Consider the following 20,661-nt stretch of genomic DNA (forward strand, 5'->3'; position numbering starts at 1 on the left):
GCTGAACGAAAACACAATTTTAAGCCCATGTCAAATCAAATTCAGGTACGGCTGCTGCATTTGGTGTGCCCATGTTGATTTGAAAAGCAGGATACGACTAGCTCGTTCTAATAACAGGTTGGCGCCTGAGTAACTTTAGATATTGCAAAAGCTTATGACAGTGTGGAACACATTAAACTAATAAATTCGCTAGCGCACATCGGTTTACCAATATATTTCGTGGCATGCGTTCAATACTTTCTAAAAGATAATTTTATTGCTCTCAATTTGACGTGTCTTCTTCAAAGTATAAACAAACTAGAGGTCTCCTCCAAGTCTCGGTACCGTCACCATTATTATTTAATGTTTAATTGTGCACAATTCCAGTACAACATGGTGTACAGGTGTATGTATAAACTGATGACATCGCATTTTTGCTACAGCTGCAGATATAGATACACCATATCAGATGCTACAGTTTTATATGAACTCTCGACACATGGTTAGACGATATTATTCTATCAGTAGACATTAGGAAAAGCGCAATCGTAGTTCTTCCGATAAGTGTTCCAGTGCAGATTTCCGTACTTTACAGACAGGACTTCACCCCGCAGGTGAAATTGATTAAACACTTAAGAGTGACTTATGTTGAAAACCTATATTGGAGTCTGTATATAGAAAATATGGCAGCTAAAGGAGCACGGACGCTTGGGATGCTTTATATACTCGGCAATAAATGTTCCGGTTTACGTCGTGATTTCTGGTCATGATATATTCCATGTATATTCACTCGATATTGGAGTTTGGTTGTGTCTTGTTTTCTGGAGCAGCCGCCTACAAACTTCAGCACTGGTACTTCTAGAACGTGAAGAATTACGATCATGTCTTGGGCTCCCTAAATTTGTGGCAATTATTATTTGATATAAGGAAGCGCGCCTGCTTCTCTTCGTTCTAGGTTCCAAATACTAGGAGTTCGTACCTTCCTAACGCATCCCCACAGAGGAGGTCGCAATATGTTTTCATTAAGAAGCCGACGTCTTTTTTTAACCAACAGTGGTCTAGATTAAGGCGCCCACAAGTCATCATAGTACAGAAGCTTTTGGAAACATTACAAGTTAAGCTTCGTAAGGTACTGGTACTAAGAGCGCCTATTCAAATAAAGAAAGTAGAATTTGACACTATACTTTATAATAATTGGAAAAAAACTTCCTAGTAGATACCCAAATGCCATGTTAAAAGACCACCTGGCAAGATTAGAAATAAAAATTGTAATACCAACTGATGCTTCAGTTTGTGAAGGAAAGGCAGGAGTCGGAATTGGATCTTCGGTGCTGCATTGGTCTTTTTTAATTAGTTTACTCGATTTTACACCTATTTATCAAGCGGAATGTCTTGACATTATCTTAGCATTACGGGCATTGCCTCAATCCATAACAGATGCTATCATTCTTTCAGTCTGCCTGCCGGCGAACCTTTCGAATAACCCGGTTTTCTTAGGGCGTGGGACCCATCAGCCGGTGACCTTCACATGTGAGGGAAGAGCCACTTTGGTGCCATGGGTGCAGAGTGCGGTGGCCAAGCCAAAGACTTTGACCTGGGCGCGTTTGCGTGACACCTTTGGAATCGGTGTGTCCTTTGATTGGACAGAGCAATTCGGATCCATTCCCTCACCTACAGATCTTAAAAAAAGGGTCTTCATAATTACCCCTCGTGGGCTCTTTCGAACCATGAACGTCATAATGTAACGACATCGTCATGACGTAGCAAATTATTCATCCCGCCTCACGAGATCTTCATCATGCAACCAAGTGCTCGCCATGTAAGCACTGTAAAGACATATCTGTACAACTTCTCTTGAGTCTTTTCATGATGCCTCGGCATTTCCCTCAGGGTCTCCGGCGCGTGCAAAGGTCGGCCGAAACACTGGACACGTCTGCACGTGGCACAAAAAATTCACACAGAAAACATACACACATAAAGCAGCACATGCTGCGATAACGTAACTTTATTAGGAAATATAGAGAAGAGGGAAGAAAGGGGGGAGAAAATAATGAGCTCACCTATAGACAGGTGCCAGAAATGTGGTATCGTACAAAATGAGCTCGTCCATCAAAAACTGTGACAGAAAGATGAGCTACACGCGTTGCCGAGAAAAAAAAATATGCCCCGAGTCAAAAGAAAATGAGAGGCAAAAAATGACGAGACAACAAAAAACAATGATAATTAAGCTCAACGAAAGCCATCTCTTTTGGTGAACCCTTCAATTCTTTGACGAAGCTTGTGTCTTCTTGCTCCAGAGCTTCAACTGCGCATAACACAAACAGATGACATCAGATCAGAGCTGCGTTCCCCAATCTCTTAGCACTGCATAAGACTGCGGAGACCAAAAAGCTATTGCCGAAACCACACCAAAAATAGTATGGGTCTTTCAAATAACACTGTTCAGCCCTACAATACAAAGAGGGCAATGCAGACAAGAGAAACTGTGGATTGACATTGTAGTTTAATTTCGAGTGTGAACAAAAATTATATGAATTTTTTGCATGACTTTGACATGGTGTATTGAAAGCCATCTTTAGCTCTTTAACCTCCTTGGGGCCCTGCAACACCTTTTCGTATACATGATGGCAAAACTCTGCTGATCGGTAGCCGACGCCTGGCCATGTGAGCCAAATATTAGAGCACGTACAGCACATGCAGGGCAGAAAACTTACAATTGCGTTTTAACGACGTTCTTTTTGTTCCCTCTCTTTTATCTCTATTTTCCTTGTTTGCAACCTTGCGACCCGTCTTTCGAACGCTTAATCCGTACTACGAATTCCTCAGACGCACTAATTGCTGCAATCGATTGGCGAAGCAATACCGCTAGTGACGTCACACGATGGCTAGGATAAAAAGTCTCCTAGGGCCTCTTTAATGTGCATCTAGATGTTTTGCGCTCCGGTTCTATGGAAATGTAGCCGCAGGTAATAGAAATCAAACCCGAGTCCGAAACCTTAATCAGCATAAGTGTGCTTGGAGCTGCACAGTCTTCAGCAGACGTGTGGTTATCCATCCATTCGAAAGCTTCCACGCGCTTGGTGAACCACTCCACATTTCTCCGCCCCGCATATGTCTCTCCGAATTTGCGATTTCACGCAACGCGGCTATCGAGTGATCACGCTAACATGTGCCTGCCGTTACTTTGCTCTTTGTGTGCGCGCGTTTCCACCAAATTTATGCAAGTGGCACCTGGGTCGGCTGTGCTAACGAGCAAGAACCGTACCGGCGGATTAGGGCAACGCATTCAACATGCGCTCCTTTCATCTCGCCGACAACCGAAGAACTACAGTTGAGAGAAACTGGCAACTTCGTTACGGAGGGACGCGCACTCATATATGCAGTGTCTATCACAGCATTGAACGCGGGCGCGGAAACCATAAGTTCGTGGAATAAATGCACGGTATGCTCAACTTACGGACATATATATTTTTTCTCACGCACACAGACCTTTTTTCCAGCACTACAGCGGTGTTTTGCATGGCCGATTTGGCTCAATATCCTGAGATCAAGTTCGACCACTGAGCATTTAAATAAAATGCCCGTTCCAGGCAAGAATGGACTGCCATCAAACAAATCAGAGTGCAGAGATGAACGTTATAGTTTTTAAGAGCTCTACGAGCACTAGGTTTGCCATCACAAGAGCATTTTTCAGAAGAGGAATTGAAGGTCAAAGTTTCACGTTCACACATCACACCGAAACTTCGACGCTGAATGAATGTGCGACTTGACTAGTTTCGATGTCCTTTTGCATATTTTAGGCGTATTTTTTCTATTATATTTTTTGAAAATAAGCTGTGTTAAGACCTTGGTGCCTCAGAACACAATGTAAACAGTTTTTTACCGATGAACAATGACTAGGCCCTTGCGCACAACATAAATATTTACGACTATTTGGCGACTGGTGTGGGAAGTTCAATGTGGCATCGCCATCCACAATACTTTCTTCTTTTTTTTTCAACGGTTTTCCTCGCTTACCAAGCGTATTCTCAGAATAAGTATGACGTGTTTTCGTAATTTTAAAGTGTAATTAACTCCTGTGAACAAAGTCATTTGTCTTTTTGTGCCCCTTTAGGACGAACCTACTGGTCTAGACTCAAAATCGACGGGTTCACTTCATACAAACATCTGTCTTCATCACGAGAAAAGCTGCAGATGCGTATGCAGGGTGGTCTATAGATGCATCAATCTGGCACTAACACCGACCATGCACCAATATGGACCAACCTGGCACTGCTCACTGCAGAAGGTCTGCGTCCTGCAGCAGCTGCAGACGAACTTGACTCGCGGGTCACCGCAGTTGACGCAGACTAGCCCCGCTTGCAGCCAGGACACCTCAGGCGCCGAAAGCTTTGGTTGAAGGGAGAGCAGCTCGGTAGGCAGGCCTGCCTGCATGCTGGCCTGCACGACACAACAAACCAGAGATATGCTGTCAGCCTGACATTGAAGTCAGCTTACCTCAAAATTGTGTAAGCAATACATGCCAGTTATGCTATGGCTTCAATAGTATTTTCAATAGTTTCAATAGTTTATTTGTAAATATTGCCAATTCTAAAGGGATTACGGTAGTTGGATGCAAAAGTTTACAAATTGTGATACAATGACAATTTTTTTGTTTTTTTTACAAAATGCGAAATAAGAGTGATTACTAAAATGGCAATGTAGAGAAAACAGGCACGCATATATAGGTATGTACAGTAGCCTAATGACAAGTTTGGCAGAGCAAAGAAACAGTACAAAACAGGAGGAACTTGGACAATCTTTTTTCTGTCTCGAACCTATCTTCATTAAACACCACAGAGCAGATCTAAGTAAGGGTAAAGTCAAACATTCGCACGTGTGTTCAGGCACGTTGTGCATATCGTGTACCGTGTTTTCGTGCAGCAGTTGCCAGGTGAGCTATACTAAGGTAGACAACCGGAAACAACAGGTATAAATGATGTTAAAACAAAAATCTGGCCATCAAAGATTTACCAAAGAAGTAAACGTTTAACTATATCTCATAGGAGATGAGGCAATTTGTAAAACAAAAATTCAAATCAACTTTAAAAAAAGATGACTTTAAAAAAAGATGACAAAATATCAGCGCACGACCCGCGTCAGCAGATGCGAAGTTGTTGCAAATATTATGAAAGTGAATGCTCCACAGAAACAGCAAACACAAGCTCAGGGGTCGAAGACATCGTAAAAAGGCGCCGGTTTGTGGCTTACTGTCCTCTCCGCTAATACACACATATATATAATGACATTGAAAATTACATAGAATGTAAAAGCCATATGAAGTGCATCGATACCTGAATGAGCCTGGCATTGACCATTTCATTCATGATGACCTGCAACAAGCTAAGTCGAGGGCTGTTCCAAAGACTACTTATTAACTGCCACCACGATTTTTGAACGCACGCGTTTGTAGAGAAATATTCCGCATGTTTCGTGTAACACAAAGTGGGCGCTTACTTCAAATATGGTGCTATTCTACAAACATAAGCTAAACAGCAAAAGCATGTGCCAAAGCACCGTTTGAAAAGGCTCGCTATGATCGCCAGCTAGCAGCAAGATTGGCGAACGAACTAAGGACTACGCAGCGAGGGTGTTTGGTGTCGCCGTGCCTTTCGCTTGACAGCCTAAACAAGAAGGGGATCACCTTTACTAAGTCAACAAGACCTATACGTAACTGTACAATGCTGTGGAAACGAGGCGCACTCACCGGACTCTCCTTCTGCAGTAGGTGACTGATGTGCTCCCAAGCAGTGGGCCTGTTTTTGGTGGCTTGCTCGAGCAGTGCCTTCTGGTACAGCTGCTGCTGCTGCTGCTGCTGATGTTGCTGCTGCTGCTGACTAGGCATGTTCTGCTGCTTCATCTTCTCAAGGAGCGCGGACGCCTCGGCCTGCGCTAGCGCGGCCTCCTTGTTGACGCGAAGCTGCTGATACAGGCTGTACGCCATGGCCTGATTGTACATGCTGGCGGCAGCAGATAGACCGGCACGGCCGAGTGGGTATGCGCCAGCAGCCGCCGCTGCTGCTGCCGCAGCAGCCGCGTTGACACCGGCGAGCGATCCACCAGACCCAAGAGCCAGATTAAATTCCTCCTGATGTCGGGCCAATTCGGCAGCCACGTCCCTGGTGTCCTCTGGCCTTGACACCGCGGCCGCAGCTGCTTCAGCAAGACGTCGGTGATGAGATGTTCTCGACATATCGCTGGCTAGGCCAGCCAGCGTGTCGGGTCGTGACAATGATGATATGCTTCCGGCGGCGCTGCTATGCGGTTTAGTGAGAGAACTGGGCACAGAAGCGGCCTTTAGGAGAGCAGCAGTCGACGAAGACGTAGCATACTCCCGAAGGGCGTCGCGCTGCAGGTGATGAGGTAGGCCGGCTGTCAAGGAGAGAGGTGCACCGTTCGGGGTGTTCCACCAGCTGGACACAGCGGCTGCAGCGGCCGCGGCGGATGGGGAAACCATGCTACTAAGTCCCCGTGAGGTGGGCGTTTGAGCAACCGGAGCAGCGGCAGTCGGAGTCGCGGAAGGCCCTTTGGGAAGCAGCAGCCTGGGAGCCCTCTGACTCGAGGCAGCAGCCGCAGCGGCTGAGGAGGAAGAAGAAGGTGACGTCGATGATGCCGACGGGACGCTGAATGCCGATTTGGAAGGTACCGATGATGGCACAGGCCTCGGCGGCCTGTTGTCGCCGCCACGAGGTGAGACCGAGGAGCGAGTCACAGATGCCGAAGCAGGCGCAGTCGATGTGGCACCGTTTCTGTCGTACGGCATGAGACCTCGGCCGGGAGAGTCGCGTTCGGAGCCGGAGTTTGCCCGTAGGCGATGTGGTGCCGGTGTTCCTGCGAGGAGAGGGATCGACAAAGCAGGGGAGTGCTGCGTCTGCTGCTGCGACTGCACGGCCGGCTTCTTCAGAAGATGTGAATCGGCCTCGGTTGGCAAGCTGATACCTAGCGATGCGAGATCCGCGGTAGCCGTGGCGGCCTGCGCAACGATGCTCGGAACGTCCGTGAATCCCGGACTTTCACTAGATTCGCCGGAGCCAGACTCGGTAGCGAAGGCGCTGACGGCGGAGCATATTCCGGGGTACTTGCTCTCGAGCTGCTTCAGAGCCTCTTCTTTGGCTGAACGCAAGCTGCTGATGCATGCAAGCTCTTTCTCCTTGTACGTGGCCAATATGGTGAGATGGTGGATCTGCTTTTTGAGCTCCACTATTTTCGACTCGAGCGTAGTCATGCCTAGGTTGTTTTCCGGAAAGCTCATAGGCGGCACGGAAGCCATGTTGGACGTTTTCGCTAATGATGACTGCTGTTGATGATGCTGTTGCTGTAGTTGCTGCTGTTGCTGCTGTTGCTGTAGTTGCTGTTGCTGCTGTTGCAGCTGCTGTTCCTGATGCCTCGCCGTGAGGCGGGCGTTCAGGAGGGACTTGGCTTCGTTAGCGACGTCTGTTTCGCGTCCTCGTTTGGCAGAGTCTTTGGTCGGTTCGGCCGAGCCGCGGGCATTGCGAGGCTCCAGAATGACCTGGACGGGAGATGAGGCGGCGCTAGAATCGCTTTCCTTTGGTTTTCGACTAGGGTCCAGCAGAAGACGCTGCAAAATAGAGTCCGACGGCGGCTCTGTGGTGCTCGAGGTTCCCGCGCCGCCCTGGGACCCGTTGCTTGAGTTGCTATCGGAGCTGTGGGCTCCGCGCCTTTCGCGTTCCTTGGAGCGGGCAACTTCCTCGGCGTGCGCGGCCGCGACGTGTCGAGAGGATGATGAGTAGTTGATGGGAGAGTTGGCTGGCGCCTCCTGCGACGCAGACTGACTAGTGGTGGCCATTTGCGGTTGCACCTTGCCCACAGGAATGTCCGCTTTCGCTCTAAACGATTGCTCTGCAAGAAGTGGAAAACAAACAAACAAAGCACGGATTGCGTGAGCTACGTAACATATGAAAAACTGAGGAACCAAAATTACGTCGTGTGTCAAGTTACGAAAGCCTTCAAAACAGCCGCGCGACATTGTTTATGATCTCGTACTATGACGTGCCCTCTAAGCAGACCTCAATAAAGACCGATCGGGGTCTCTCTCGCCGAGGCAAATTTGCTCTTTGTGTACCGCTGAGGAGAGAGACCGTGAACGCGACTCATCTAGGTTATCCCCCTCGAATTGGCGCGCGCGTTTCTTTTTATCGCGGACATGTTGACAGGCCGCCAGATAAGCGTGTTTGCTTGCCGCGCGCGCTAGTATAACAACGCTTCACAGAACAGATGCCGGTCGGTCCTTCAGAGGCCTGTCTGCTTATAACGTGAAGGGGAAAGGTTCCAGGGCGCAGAGAAACGAGGCCATCATTGCCAAAGAAAACCAGAGACGGACATTGCGTTATGTCAAAGAAAACATTCACCGCCTTAGCAGGCTACGCTGCTTAGAAGTTTCGCCTTTCGAGCTTGTCCGTAAGAGATGACCCACGATTAGAGTGCTTTGGCGGAATCACCCCAAACTTAACCTGATATCCACTGCTAAGTGGTGTTATGCAGACATCTCTGCGGCTGAATTCACTGATTAAACTTCAATGAATCTACATCTGTATACTATGTGTAAGCCGAATTATCAGCAAACAGGCGGCTTTTTATGTGGCCTAAAAACATTCAAAACTCTTACAATGTTATCCTAAGGCTATAATATACCTGTATCCTCTACTTCCTCATTGAATGAATATTCAGCCTATCACGTGATAAGCACACAAACAACGCCATAGGTTAGGAATGCGCAGTGCAAACGCGGAGAAGTATACAGAAGGCCAGCGCGCACTCCCAACTCTTTCGGTTTATCGTTTACTTTGAAATGGAGAGCATGGCGAAGAGCAATTACGAACACTTTTCGCAGCGCATGCTTTAGGTAAGAAAGTTTACTGTTAATAATTATAGTGTTACTGATCAATCTCGCTGCAACTATTCTAAAAATTCGGCAGATCCCCCTTACCTCGGGAATCGACGTTATGCGAAGCGTGCGAATGGAATGTGAATTTGTTGTAGCTTTAGGGGCGAAACTCCTTATAGCGGCACCCGTTCGTTCCCCGTAGTATGTAACGAGTATAACATTTTGACCTCCAAGGTGGTGCCGGTGAGAGACTTCTGTGCGTTGTTGAACAATAAAAAATAGAGCTCAATGTGCATGTCAATGGCTGCTAATGGGGAATGAGAGGCAAGAGCATTCGGCTTTTAGTTAACGCGCATGCTGCGATCACCATTAGCAGCCATTGGCATGTACATATACTCGCTGGGTGTAACCTCCTTAGCTTTAGAAAGGTTTAGCGAGCGTTGAGCCGCAGTTCCATGAATACAATGAACTTGTATATACCATGAATGAACTCGAGGTGGTTAAAAATGGGAAGCAGATACAAAGCGCAACCCGTAAGAAAGTAAAAGCCGAATTCTCCGCCTCTCTTTTCCCATTAGCAGCCATTGGCATGTACATTGAGCACTATTTGACTGAAAAAGTTTGCTACGTCATACTCGCTGGGCGTAACCTCCTTGGTTTTCGAAAGGTTTAGCGAGCGTTCGGCCGCAGTGCCATGAATACAGTGAACTAGTATATACCATGAACTCGAGGTGGTTAAAGGTGGGAAGTGGACCCGAAGCGCAAGTCGTAAGAAAGTGTGCGTGTGCCACCTCTCGTTTAGTCCTTGGAATGTCCGCTGGATGGCGGTGCTTCTATATGGGGAATATATGATGAAAAGATGCGAGATGGTGGTACTTGGAGTGTTGAATAGATGGACAAACGGACACATAGACAGATGCATGGATGGACGCATGAACGGACGCTGGGGCGGCTGCATGGACGAACGCAGGGACGGACGCACGAACAGACGCACACACGGACGGGCTGATGGACGCATGGATGATCACACTGACAGACGCATGGACGGAAGGAAGCAAGAAAGCAAGAACTGACAGACGCATGGACGGAAGGAGCAAGAAGCAAGTCCCTGATACGCTGGACGTAACAGGCAATATGTCATGGGCTTTCAGTTCATTTCATTGGGAAGCCTTCCGACGTCAGAGGGCGAGGGAAACACGGTAAGGTGAGCCTACGAAAATGGAGTTGAGAGTAAGCATCCATTCTATTGTATTTTGACATCTCTACGCTGAATAAATTTGCACTGCGTGACCCTATTGCTGCCATTCTTGCGGCACTTATCTTTTAAGCCATCAGTGTACGCAACCAGCTAGAAAAACACGTGACTATGAATGCTTGATTGATTGATATGTGGGGTTTAACGTCCCAAAACCACCATATGATTATGGAAGACGCCATGGTGGAGGGCTCCGGAAATTTATACCACCTGGAGTTCTTTAACGTGCACACCAATCTGAGCAGATGAGCCCACAGCATTTCCGCCTCCATCGGAAATGCAGCCGGCGCAGCCGAGATTCCAACCCGCGACCTGTGGGTCAGCAGCCGAGCACACCAGCCACTAGACTACAACGGCGGGTCACACCAACACTGATCGATTGAGTCTTATATCTTGGCGTGCAGAAGCAACGGCTCGGAGGTTTACGCATTTTACTTTGCCTAACATGAAGAAAACCGCAGTTCACAGGAATGGACACTGCGCTATGGGTAGCTCAGAAGTTCGATGCGCGTAGGGATGTTTACAAGTTTGGAAGCTACTCAGGCACACCATATAATGTTTACTAAGTAAATAAAAAACACAGGCGCGATGCTAACCACAATCCCAATCAGAAATCGTACACTGCGATATTTATAGCGCAACTTAAACACAACGTTAGGCCACCGCATCAAGTTGCACAGGACATCCATATTAGATACGCATGATAAGTAGAAACGCCACTTCGTATCGCGGCAAGAGCGTGGGCGCAGATTATGCTGGTCTGCCTCGCAGTGTTTACATCCGCGATTGCTAAACATCGCTCGGCCGTACTTTTTCGAAAAAAGAACGAACCAACAAAGAGGGATCAACCGGCATCGCGAGAAGCTAAAGCATGTTTCTATTTCCAACATGCGAGTTCTTGTAAAACAGCACGCTTCTTGTAAACAGCGTCCCAAAGTGAGAAGCCCAGGAATAACGCCGGCTATTAGTAACCATGGCAACGGAACACGCATGTAGGGCTGCACTTGCGAAAGACACCACCCCCGCGATATTACAAAGGCGCGCTTAAAATAGACGCGAGGCGACACTTTCTGACAGCCAACTTGATTAGGAGAAAGTGCACGCGTCTCTCGGGATTTGTTGCACGCATTCTAAAGCTTTAATCATGCATAAAAATACATTGCGACCGCCCGCCCACATAAAGGAACGGTACTTTTGTTTGCAGAGAAGAAAACTTCACTCGCTATTTGTACTCCAAGTTCGACATTGTTTCGAGAATAAAATTAGCTCGTTTGTCCAATTAGCTCGTTCGCCCACCATTTTGCGTATATGTTCACAGTACCTACTACGAACAGCATAACCTTTTTCCTTATGACGACAACCTTTCTTTTTTTAATCTTTTCTACATAAGCGTTCTACCTCCAATATTTGGTTGATGAAAGTTTTTTACTGTTATGACTATGTTTATTTGCATTGAAGTGATCTGTGCAGATGTGTGTTGTATGGGTTTAAAAAGGAGTTGGGCTATCAGTCTAGATATTAGCATAGTACCATTTTTAATCACTCAATAAATTGATTGATATGTGGAGTTTAACATCCCAAAACCACCACATGATTATGCGAGACGCCGTAGTGGAGGGCTCCGGAAATTTTGACCACCTGGGGTTGTTTAACGTGCACCCGAATCTGAGCACACGGGCCTACAACATTTCCGCCTCCATCGGAAATCACTCAATAAAGCTTTCTCTAAAAAAAGCCCTAAAACTTTTTAAAATTGGTCAGGAGACGCTGCCGATCGGTAGTCGAGGCTCTCGAGAACGTGCAACCCAAATATGGAGCAGCAAGCGACCTCGAAATAACAATAATGAGAATTATTTCTCGATAAATGAGAATACAAACTCAAAAATCACTCTTCAAAGCCATTGATTGAAGCATGGCGCGCACGTTCGTTGCAGGGGCCGCCACGGGAGGCCGCAACTTGTCCACGCGTGCGAGCGCGATCGCACTGAAAAATCTACGTATCCGTAAGAAAAAAAAAACGAGACAAAAAGTGCTGAAGGTCACGAGGCGCGCGTGACGTACTTTCTTTCCCTGTGCAACACCTCTGTGCTTAGCTTCAAGCGCTTTCGCCGGGACGAAAGAAGACTGAATGCAGTTGGAGCGTGCTACAAATCTTTGTAACTCCGCTCGTATCTGACAGATTCTAAAACTTATTGCGGCGGTGAATTCGTGAGGCAGCAAGCTCCTTTGGCGAAATAATTCCATGGCTACTTGAAAAGGTGTTGCCAGGAGACCTTGAAATAATCGATAATACAGAGATGGTTTACTTAACCTAAACTAGTGCGCCGAGAATGTACCCAAGGCAACGAAGCAGTCTTCAATGAATTCTGGTGAGTGCGTGTGTGTGCCGTCATTGTTTACAAGCGAATGGTAGCAAACCGCTTGTACTAAACTGGTTAACTTCACTGCCTTTCTTTTTTTCTAAAATCGGCGAGCTGGTACGACGTTATTCACATCAATGCCAACAACTAAGGACAAGAAAAAGAAGAAGACAGCGGCACCGCTCCTGTGTCGCTGTCAGTCTACTTTTTCTTATCCTCCGTTTTTGGCGCTGTTTTTATGTTTCCTTTTCTACCTTTTTTTCATTCACTAAGAAACATTGAGTTCATCAAAATACTGACGAATGGGCCACTTAATGCTCAACCGTCATCAAGAAGGTGAATTCTGCACGTGTGAAAAGAGCAAGTGGCCTCATCGATGCGGCTATACAAACGCACTCATACAAATTTGCAAGAATACAGCACTCAGACGATTTATTCGAGGTACTCAGATTGCGTGGCCGCTAGCCGTGAGGGTGAGTTAGGGTGCGCACCTTGGTGACGCATAGTGACTCCATCCGGTAGGCAGCCGTCCTGCCTCTGGTTCTTGGTCACGAAGGCAAAGCGCACCTTGCCATGCCTTTAAAACACTGCACTGACTCTGCGCTACGAAGGCTAGCAGCGTCACTCCGTGTACCCCCCCCCCCCCCGAACCACAAACTGAACGACTATCTACTGGTTGTAGTCACTACTTGTCACATCTCAATGTGCAACTCACTGGCAGCCGCACCGCGATCCGAGTATCGCATTTCAATCGCCAAACACATTTACGTGCTCATAAAAGATGGTGTCGCTGGTGTCGCTCCCACCCTTTGTCCGTGTGTCAGTGTGCGCTAAGAAAAAGTTATCATACACACATAGTGGGGTGACGCAAGCGCACGCTCTCAAGCCCACGCTTCCCTTCCCATACACGAGCGCTATACCTCGCTGAAGCGCTTAACGGACGTGCATTCACGGGCGAAGTGTGCTTTCATTCGTTCCAGTGCCGTTTCAAGGGAGTGCATTTCAACTCCTGCCTATGGCCCACTGATGAAGCCTCCACTACGAGAGCAATATGTTCTCGCCCACAGAGTCGCGCAATGTCACTGCGCCAAAAACAGGATGCTTTTGCGAGATCGAAAGAGTAATGGAAGCGAAAATGAGACGGGACGGAGCGATCGAGTGCTGCATCGAGATCGCCACCGGCCCGAGAGATATCGATCGGTGGCCTTGGCCGCCACTGGCGGTCACCTCGTGTGTAGAGATACGAGGGAGTCGCGGCGCGGCGCACTTTCGCCTTCTCAGGAGCGTTGCGCCACAACACAACGCTCGCCGATGAAGGCTGTATACGCACTCCGCACACATCCGCGCGGGTTTGTAGGTCGCCATAGAACGAGAGAGACCGAGGGAACCTGGCTGGCATACCTGGAAACTGAGGAGAGAAAGAGAGAGGGGCCGGACGAGACGACCGCGTGATGACGCGTAGTGCATTTTCCGAGAATGGCGACGTCGCCAGGAAGATAACGGCCACACCACACGTGGGTTCCGTTAACTGCCCCGTTCTAGAATCGCTGCGTCGTGGGGCGTTCCGTGATAACAGTTATTAACGCCCGTAGTAGCTTTGTCCTTCCAAGGATGCAGCAATGGTGCAACAGTGGCGTACCCAGAACATACATACATACATACATACATACATACATACATACATACATACATACATACATACATACATACATACATACATACATACATACATACATACCTACATACCTACATACCTGCCTACATACATACATACATACATACATACATACATACATACATACATACATACATACATACATACATACATACATACATACATACATACATACATACATACACAAGTACGCACGCACGCTGTAGTTATTTTGTTTCATCAATAATCTCCGTGACTATGACTGCGCTATGCATGAAACATCACGCGCCCAGGAAAGTGACGCACGAGGTCAGCAGGATTACATAATCTTGAGGCAACATCGCAGGCACTAAAAAAACATTCCGCCGGCCACGGATGGAAATACCAGACGACGTGTGTAACGGGGCCATCATCCTGAACACCGTTCTGTTTTTTTAGTGTTTTTTTCGTATAGTTCGCAGCAAGCAACTGTTGCCCCCATTGCTCCCTCCAATACCTGCAACATCGCAAAGCCTCTCACTAAAAAAGAAAAAACAAACGCATTTAAAGAATGAAATAAAGAAGAGCAACGATACATAATATTTAGAGCACATTATTTCTGGGACGCTGGGTCTGTCGTAAGTTAATCACGCTATCATGGAAACAGTGACACACACCGCTTATCTCACGACGACGCAATGTTTTCAAACAGCGTGTTGTTTGTTCCGCTTTCACAACAGGCGAGTCGTATAAGCAGACCCGCGATCTCGCGAAATGAGCCTACTGATTTGGATGCATGGATTGAAGACACGTACCGCAGCGGCGTGTGCCAAAAACGTAAGAGCTCCAGTGAAGCCCGTGTAGAAAGAGGCCCCAGAGCAATAAAAGAGTGCTGACTTATCTACCAGCGACTTTTTTTTTTCGAAGCTCCCGACTCACCCCACGCAAACACCAGTAAACTGACTTTCTTAACTCCTAATAAAAATTCCTAATTTAGTGCAAGTACACACTTCCACCGAAGCAACGTCGGCTGGCACGGTTAGCGGCGTAAGCATCAGTATTATCAAGGAACCATATTGCGATGGCTACCTCCTGAACGGTTGCAGCTGAACACCGCTTCGACGAAGTGACCTGCACACTGAGGTATTTCCCCGTCCTTACCAAACTGCAACGTTTACTGCGAGTTAGGGGCATGCGTAGCCAGAATTTTTCCCTTGTGGAGGTATGGAGGTTTGAGAGCGTGTATGCGGTATATACGCACGTGTAAAATTGCAGACCTCGGTGGAGTGGGGTGTTTAAAACCCGGCTTGGAAGCCCCTTCCCCACCCTCCGGTGCTGCGCACGGCCTTTGGAACGATGTAAAAGGGTGTATCTTTGAGGTCTTGACCATAGGTTCGTAAAAGAATGCGACAATGCACAGCCTATTTTCCATCAATACGGTGCGATTATGAGATGTTCTCACCTTTCACCGACAAATCAAGCGGTTCCAAGCCCGGTTGCTGCTGCTGACGCGCGAGGTGCGCCATCCGGCCAGAGACAGACAGGTCATTGGGTTCCTCCTTGACAACGACGACATCCGGAGACTCGGTCCCAGAAAGCGGCGTAGACAGCGATGTTGGCCACGGGTGCGGCGGCGACGACGACCCCGGCGCATGGTGGCCAGACGATGAAGAGGCCGTCCTCCGATGTGTAGATCCGGGAGGAGACGTCGGCACAGGATGGACACCCTCGTAAGCTGACAGGTTAGGAGCTGCCGATGTACCTCGAACAATGCTGCGCGAACAAACATTCCTCAAACAAGGTCGTATAGACGCCCCAAAGCGAATGAATAGACTAGAAGTATCATCACCACAGTCCGAATAATAAAAATTTCATAGGCATATATACCCAACGATCTCACTGTAAGCCGTGAAACTGCACTCCAGACTGTTGTATATGTGACGACGTAAGTGCGATTGGATGTTCGGTGTCACCCTTACTGTTACTAAGTGGCAACTGCGCATGTCGTAAAACCTGAAAATGTAATGCGAATCCCACTGCAGTGCACGGGAGTGATGTTTTATTAAGCTGTAATGTGTCTGTCCTTTTCCTGCAGGCCTTGTTGCGGGTTGTGTCGGAAATACAAGATCAAACTGGGCTGCGTAAGAAAAAAAAATCCAGAACAGTCAGCGCAGCGTCAGCAGTTTTCTTCTTGTCTAACGGCGGGCGTGGCGTCAGCGGGATAAGAAACACCGGAACGGCGTAATCAAAAGCCCCGTGTTTTGAAACGTGACACTTCACGGCAGGACGCTACTCGACTGACGTTTACCAAATGCACAGGCCATCCTCCGGTCTTGTGTCATCAGTTTTCCTGGGCGGCCCTACAGAAAACTTGCGAAGTACCACAAGGCACGGAACAACACATAGAATAACGACAGGCACCCTCCACAGAGCGTACTATATTGACACACCCAGATTTGCACCTGTTACGTTGTCAATCAGGTTAATGAGCTATCGAAGAACAAATTTAGCGAAAAACGATACACGGACACGAGAAGGCACATAACACGTGTCCGTGGGTCCATTTGCGCTAAATATAAGTTGTTCAGTCGATTTACCAACGATTCTACGTTGCACTATAAGACTACGATGCTTTTTAGAATAAAAACAAATATCGATGTGCTAATTACGCTCTATCATATATTAGCAGGGAATACGAAATCAACTACATCTGAATACACGCACGGGATGAAATGAACATTGAATGCATTGAAAACTCGTTCTCATGGGCAGCGGCCATCACTAGCGATGCCAACTCGCGTCGCCAACGTCTGAATGACGAGTTACAAGTACAGAGGCTGAGTCATTAACCCCAAACTACCCCTGCGAGTCTCACCTGAGAGTTCTCGGTGGCGATTTGAGACGACTTCTGGGAGAGCTCTCAGGGGCGACGGTTGTCTCCGGTGTCCTGGTGTTGTCCCCTTCGTCGTCGTCAATACAAACCACACCAGAATCGGTGGCCGCCTTTCCGGCCTGGCACTCCGCACCACGAGCACCAAGGCGCTGCTTGGCCGTGTTCGCAGCCGGAGAGGCACCGCACAAACGACGATGGGGCGATCGCCGCTGAAGCGTCTCGCGCTCACCGCTACAGACGTCCACCTCGCCCGCGTGCAACCCTGCGCGCACCCTGTCTTCAGCGTGACGCGATGCGTCGGAGCGCGAGTCGTCCGTATCACAGATCACCAATTGCGACTCACCGTCGTCGTCGTTCTCGTCGTCGTCACTCCCACCAACACAAGCACGTTCACCAACGAGGCCACACTGGGGTGGCTGCTGCTTCTGTGGTCCCTGAAAATGATTACCACCTCGGGCAGCAGCCTCTTGACTCTCGCGTGGCATAGACACTTTCTCACGATCACTCACACAGGCTACCCCCGCTCGCGCACTCGCTAGGGGACTTAGTTCACGGGGCGCCGTCGTCACACTCGGCTCCATGTATCCCAGTTTTGGCGGGTCAGATGAGGATAAATAAATACTGGAATTAACCGGTTCGGGGCAAATTATCGGCCCGACGAGTACACGCGGTTCACCATCACATTTCACATCATCCGTGCCACCGGGGTTAGCTCGAAGTTCGTCACCGGCACCGCACAATGCCGCCTCGTCAGCAGTGAGCGACAGGTTCACGTCCTGAGGAGCACCACATGCCGAGCTGTGGCCGTCGGCAGACGACTCCGTGTTGGAACTGTCCATGTCTGAAGCGAGGTCAATGGAGCGCCGCCGACGCTTGGCGTCCGGTAGCGACTCGGCACCGTCCCGCAGCACGAGTAGCCCGTTGTCCGGATGGTCGGTGGCGGCACCATCCTGCTGCTGCTCCTTCTGGTAGCAGGAGCGCCGCCACTGACTCCTGGTGAGCATCCGCTTAGCGGGCACAGTCTCGTGCTTCTTGTAACGCTTAGAAGTAGGACCGTTGCCTCCGGGCCTCGGAGTTTGCGAACCCTGTTCCGAGGAGGAACCGTGATCGGAACTTCCCCGACGTCGTCTCTTGACAGTTCCTCCGGTTGCGTCAGAATGCTCATCGCGGAGCACGCTGCCAAAACAGATGTCCTCATCGTCACCCGCAAAATCTTGGCGGCTGAAGCCGTTGGACTCGCAGAAGCTGCTTATAACATCCTTTAAGTTGCCTTCTGACAGCTTGGATGGTACCTCACAACTAGTGAATGCGACTCCATCAACTACATCACGTAGCAATTGCTTGACCGTAAACTCGACGTCGTCCGGCGACGCCATGTGCATGGAGGCCATTTGCGCTCGCTTGAGCGCGTTCTTTCTTTTTGATCCCAAAGGGCGACCCCTCTTACGGAATTTTTTGCAGTCAACGCTGACAATCTTGCCCTCTTCGACTGTAGTGAACACGCTGATGAGATTGTCTAGTCCTCGGTCAGAGGGAGACAGATTGCGCGTGCCCGCTGATGCTGTTGCCTCCTCGGTTGACTCACTGGGTTTCAGATCACCTGCGCCATTCGGCAGGTAAGACGCATCCTCTCGCTTGACTTTGTCGACTGGTTGGTTGCTTGGGTCCGCTACGGATCCGACCACGTTGTCAGATGCCTCATCGCCGGCGGTATTCGTTGTTGCACCGCACCCTTCTCGCGTGTATTCCGCGCTATTTGAACGGGAGGCCCGGCCCGGAGACCACCGAAGGGCTTCCGTACTATCAGACTCGGCGTCACTGTCGCATGCCTTCCTGCGGTCATCTGGCAACGTCAGCCCTAAGTACTCTCGAGGTGCTGTAACCACGCCAACGTCGTCGTCACCGGCCTTTGTCGAGGGCGACGCCTGCGATCCTTTCTTGACGTCTTCAAGCTCGGCTCGACGCGGTTGACTGGAATCCGACTCGGAAGGCGCCTTCGGAGCCGGCGAAACAGGCGGTTTGGCCGGAGTACGCAGTTCACACTCTTTCGAAGCGCAGCTGCCACGGTCTGCGTCACCGTCGTTACGACTGCCGTTGAGACCGGCGGGGCTATCTTCCTCCGCACAAGGTGGCCTTGCGTCCGGATAAGCGGGCGAGTCTAGAGCAGCCGTGCCCTTATCGGCCGCGCACCCGTCATCACAATTCGCACTCGCCACAGGCCCACTACGGACGACATTAGAGTTGGCATCGGGGCCGCCATCGGACGGGTCTTGGGAGATATCACCGTCAGTCTTTAATAGTAAGCCGTCACTAGGCGCGCACCCTTTGTTCGCAATATCGCTCATTTCGGCAGCATCGTTGTTTACAAGCGGTGACGCTGTGGTTGTTTTTTCGCGAATTTCCTTCCCTCCGGCATTCGGCACTTGACACGCGTCAGCAGCCTCATCGGCAGTTTGCTCGGAGCCGCGTGTTTCGCTCATCTCGGCGTCCAGCGTTGTACTCACCAGACGCAGCGAGGCTTCGTCCTTGGCATCCGCCGACGTTGCCTTCGATTGACTAGGGGCGCTCGCGACACTAGGATATGCGTAGTCGGGCTGGTAAGTGAAGCCGTAAATATCTGGAGCCGGAAGAACGATGCTGAGCGGTGAAGCTTCAGCACGTTCCCTTGAGAGCAGGAGTGGCTTGGCGACTTCAGCGTCTGTCTTCACTCGGGGCGGTGAAGGGCCGACTCGGCCCCGCTCTTTTTCACAAAGGCGTACGGGCGGCGAGAAAGACCGCTCGGTGTCGTCGGAAGATACGTCGAGAACTCCGCAGCTCTCACGGCTCCTCCTGGGATCGGTCTCGATCAGAAAGTTGATGATGTCCGACAACTCCTCGCTCTTGTCGACCTCTTCGTCGTCGCTACTTCTCTCGACTCGCAGTCGGAGAGGGCGTCCCGACAACGGCTCGACGTACTGCGGTGAGCGCGAGGCACCGCTACCCTTGTTGGTGCTTTTGATGGATTCGATCGAATACTGCACCTTCTTTGCGCCACCGTGGGCCGTTGCGGCCTCGGACTCGTGAGCCGATTCGCATTTTGCCGGTCTCTTCGTGCTTATTGCCAACTTAGCCTCCACCGAGCCGAGAGAGAGGCCGTTGGCTGGGCTGGTATTGGGCAGCTTGAAGACCGTGCGTGACACTCGAGGTGAAGAGTGAACCGAAGCTGCGTCTCAGGTTCAAGATCAAGACGAACTCTTGAGCAGCTTTCAGCTCAAGTTGAGGACATTTCTTCTCGAAGCGTGTAAACGATTGACGCCACGACTAGAAGTCCGCTGGACAACGCGTAAACTGCGTTCCCACAAATTTCAATGCGATGTGTAAGGGTAACGACACCTTCTTGAGAGTTTTTCACGAAGCGCTGAACGGCGTGTGAACACAACAGGACACACAGCTTCTCAGCAGCACGGTCCCGTCACAGCCGTTCAAAGAAAACCGCACCGGTGCGCTCACCTGCCAGGAGTTTCTGCAATAAAAGAGCATCGGTCGGATTAATAAAGAGCTCGCAGTTTGGCCAACCGATATGTCAACGCCGTTTTATTAAATCACACTATACCTTCCATTTAACGTTTGTGCGCTGTGCCTATACAGTGAGAGGGGTCGTAAACTTATATACGACGT

At 49.4% G+C, this 20,661-nt stretch overlaps 1 protein-coding gene across 1 annotated transcript; it reads right to left on the reverse strand.

Moving 5' to 3' along the window:
* Positions 1-1,950: 1,950 nt before the first annotated feature.
* Positions 1,951-20,213, reverse strand: LOC142803768 (uncharacterized; the record flags this gene model as incomplete). Its single annotated transcript, XM_075889729.1, has 5 exons — positions 1,951-2,284; positions 4,246-4,419; positions 5,726-7,878; positions 15,574-15,884; positions 16,987-20,213. Coding segments are annotated over 5 exons (5,910 nt in total), but the record flags the coding sequence as incomplete, so codon positions are not given.
* Positions 20,214-20,661: the final 448 nt, after the last annotated feature.

Source organism: Rhipicephalus microplus, chromosome 3, assembly GCF_043290135.1.
Source record: "Rhipicephalus microplus isolate Deutch F79 chromosome 3, USDA_Rmic, whole genome shotgun sequence".
In the NCBI taxonomy this organism is placed as follows: domain Eukaryota; kingdom Metazoa; phylum Arthropoda; class Arachnida; order Ixodida; family Ixodidae; genus Rhipicephalus; species Rhipicephalus microplus.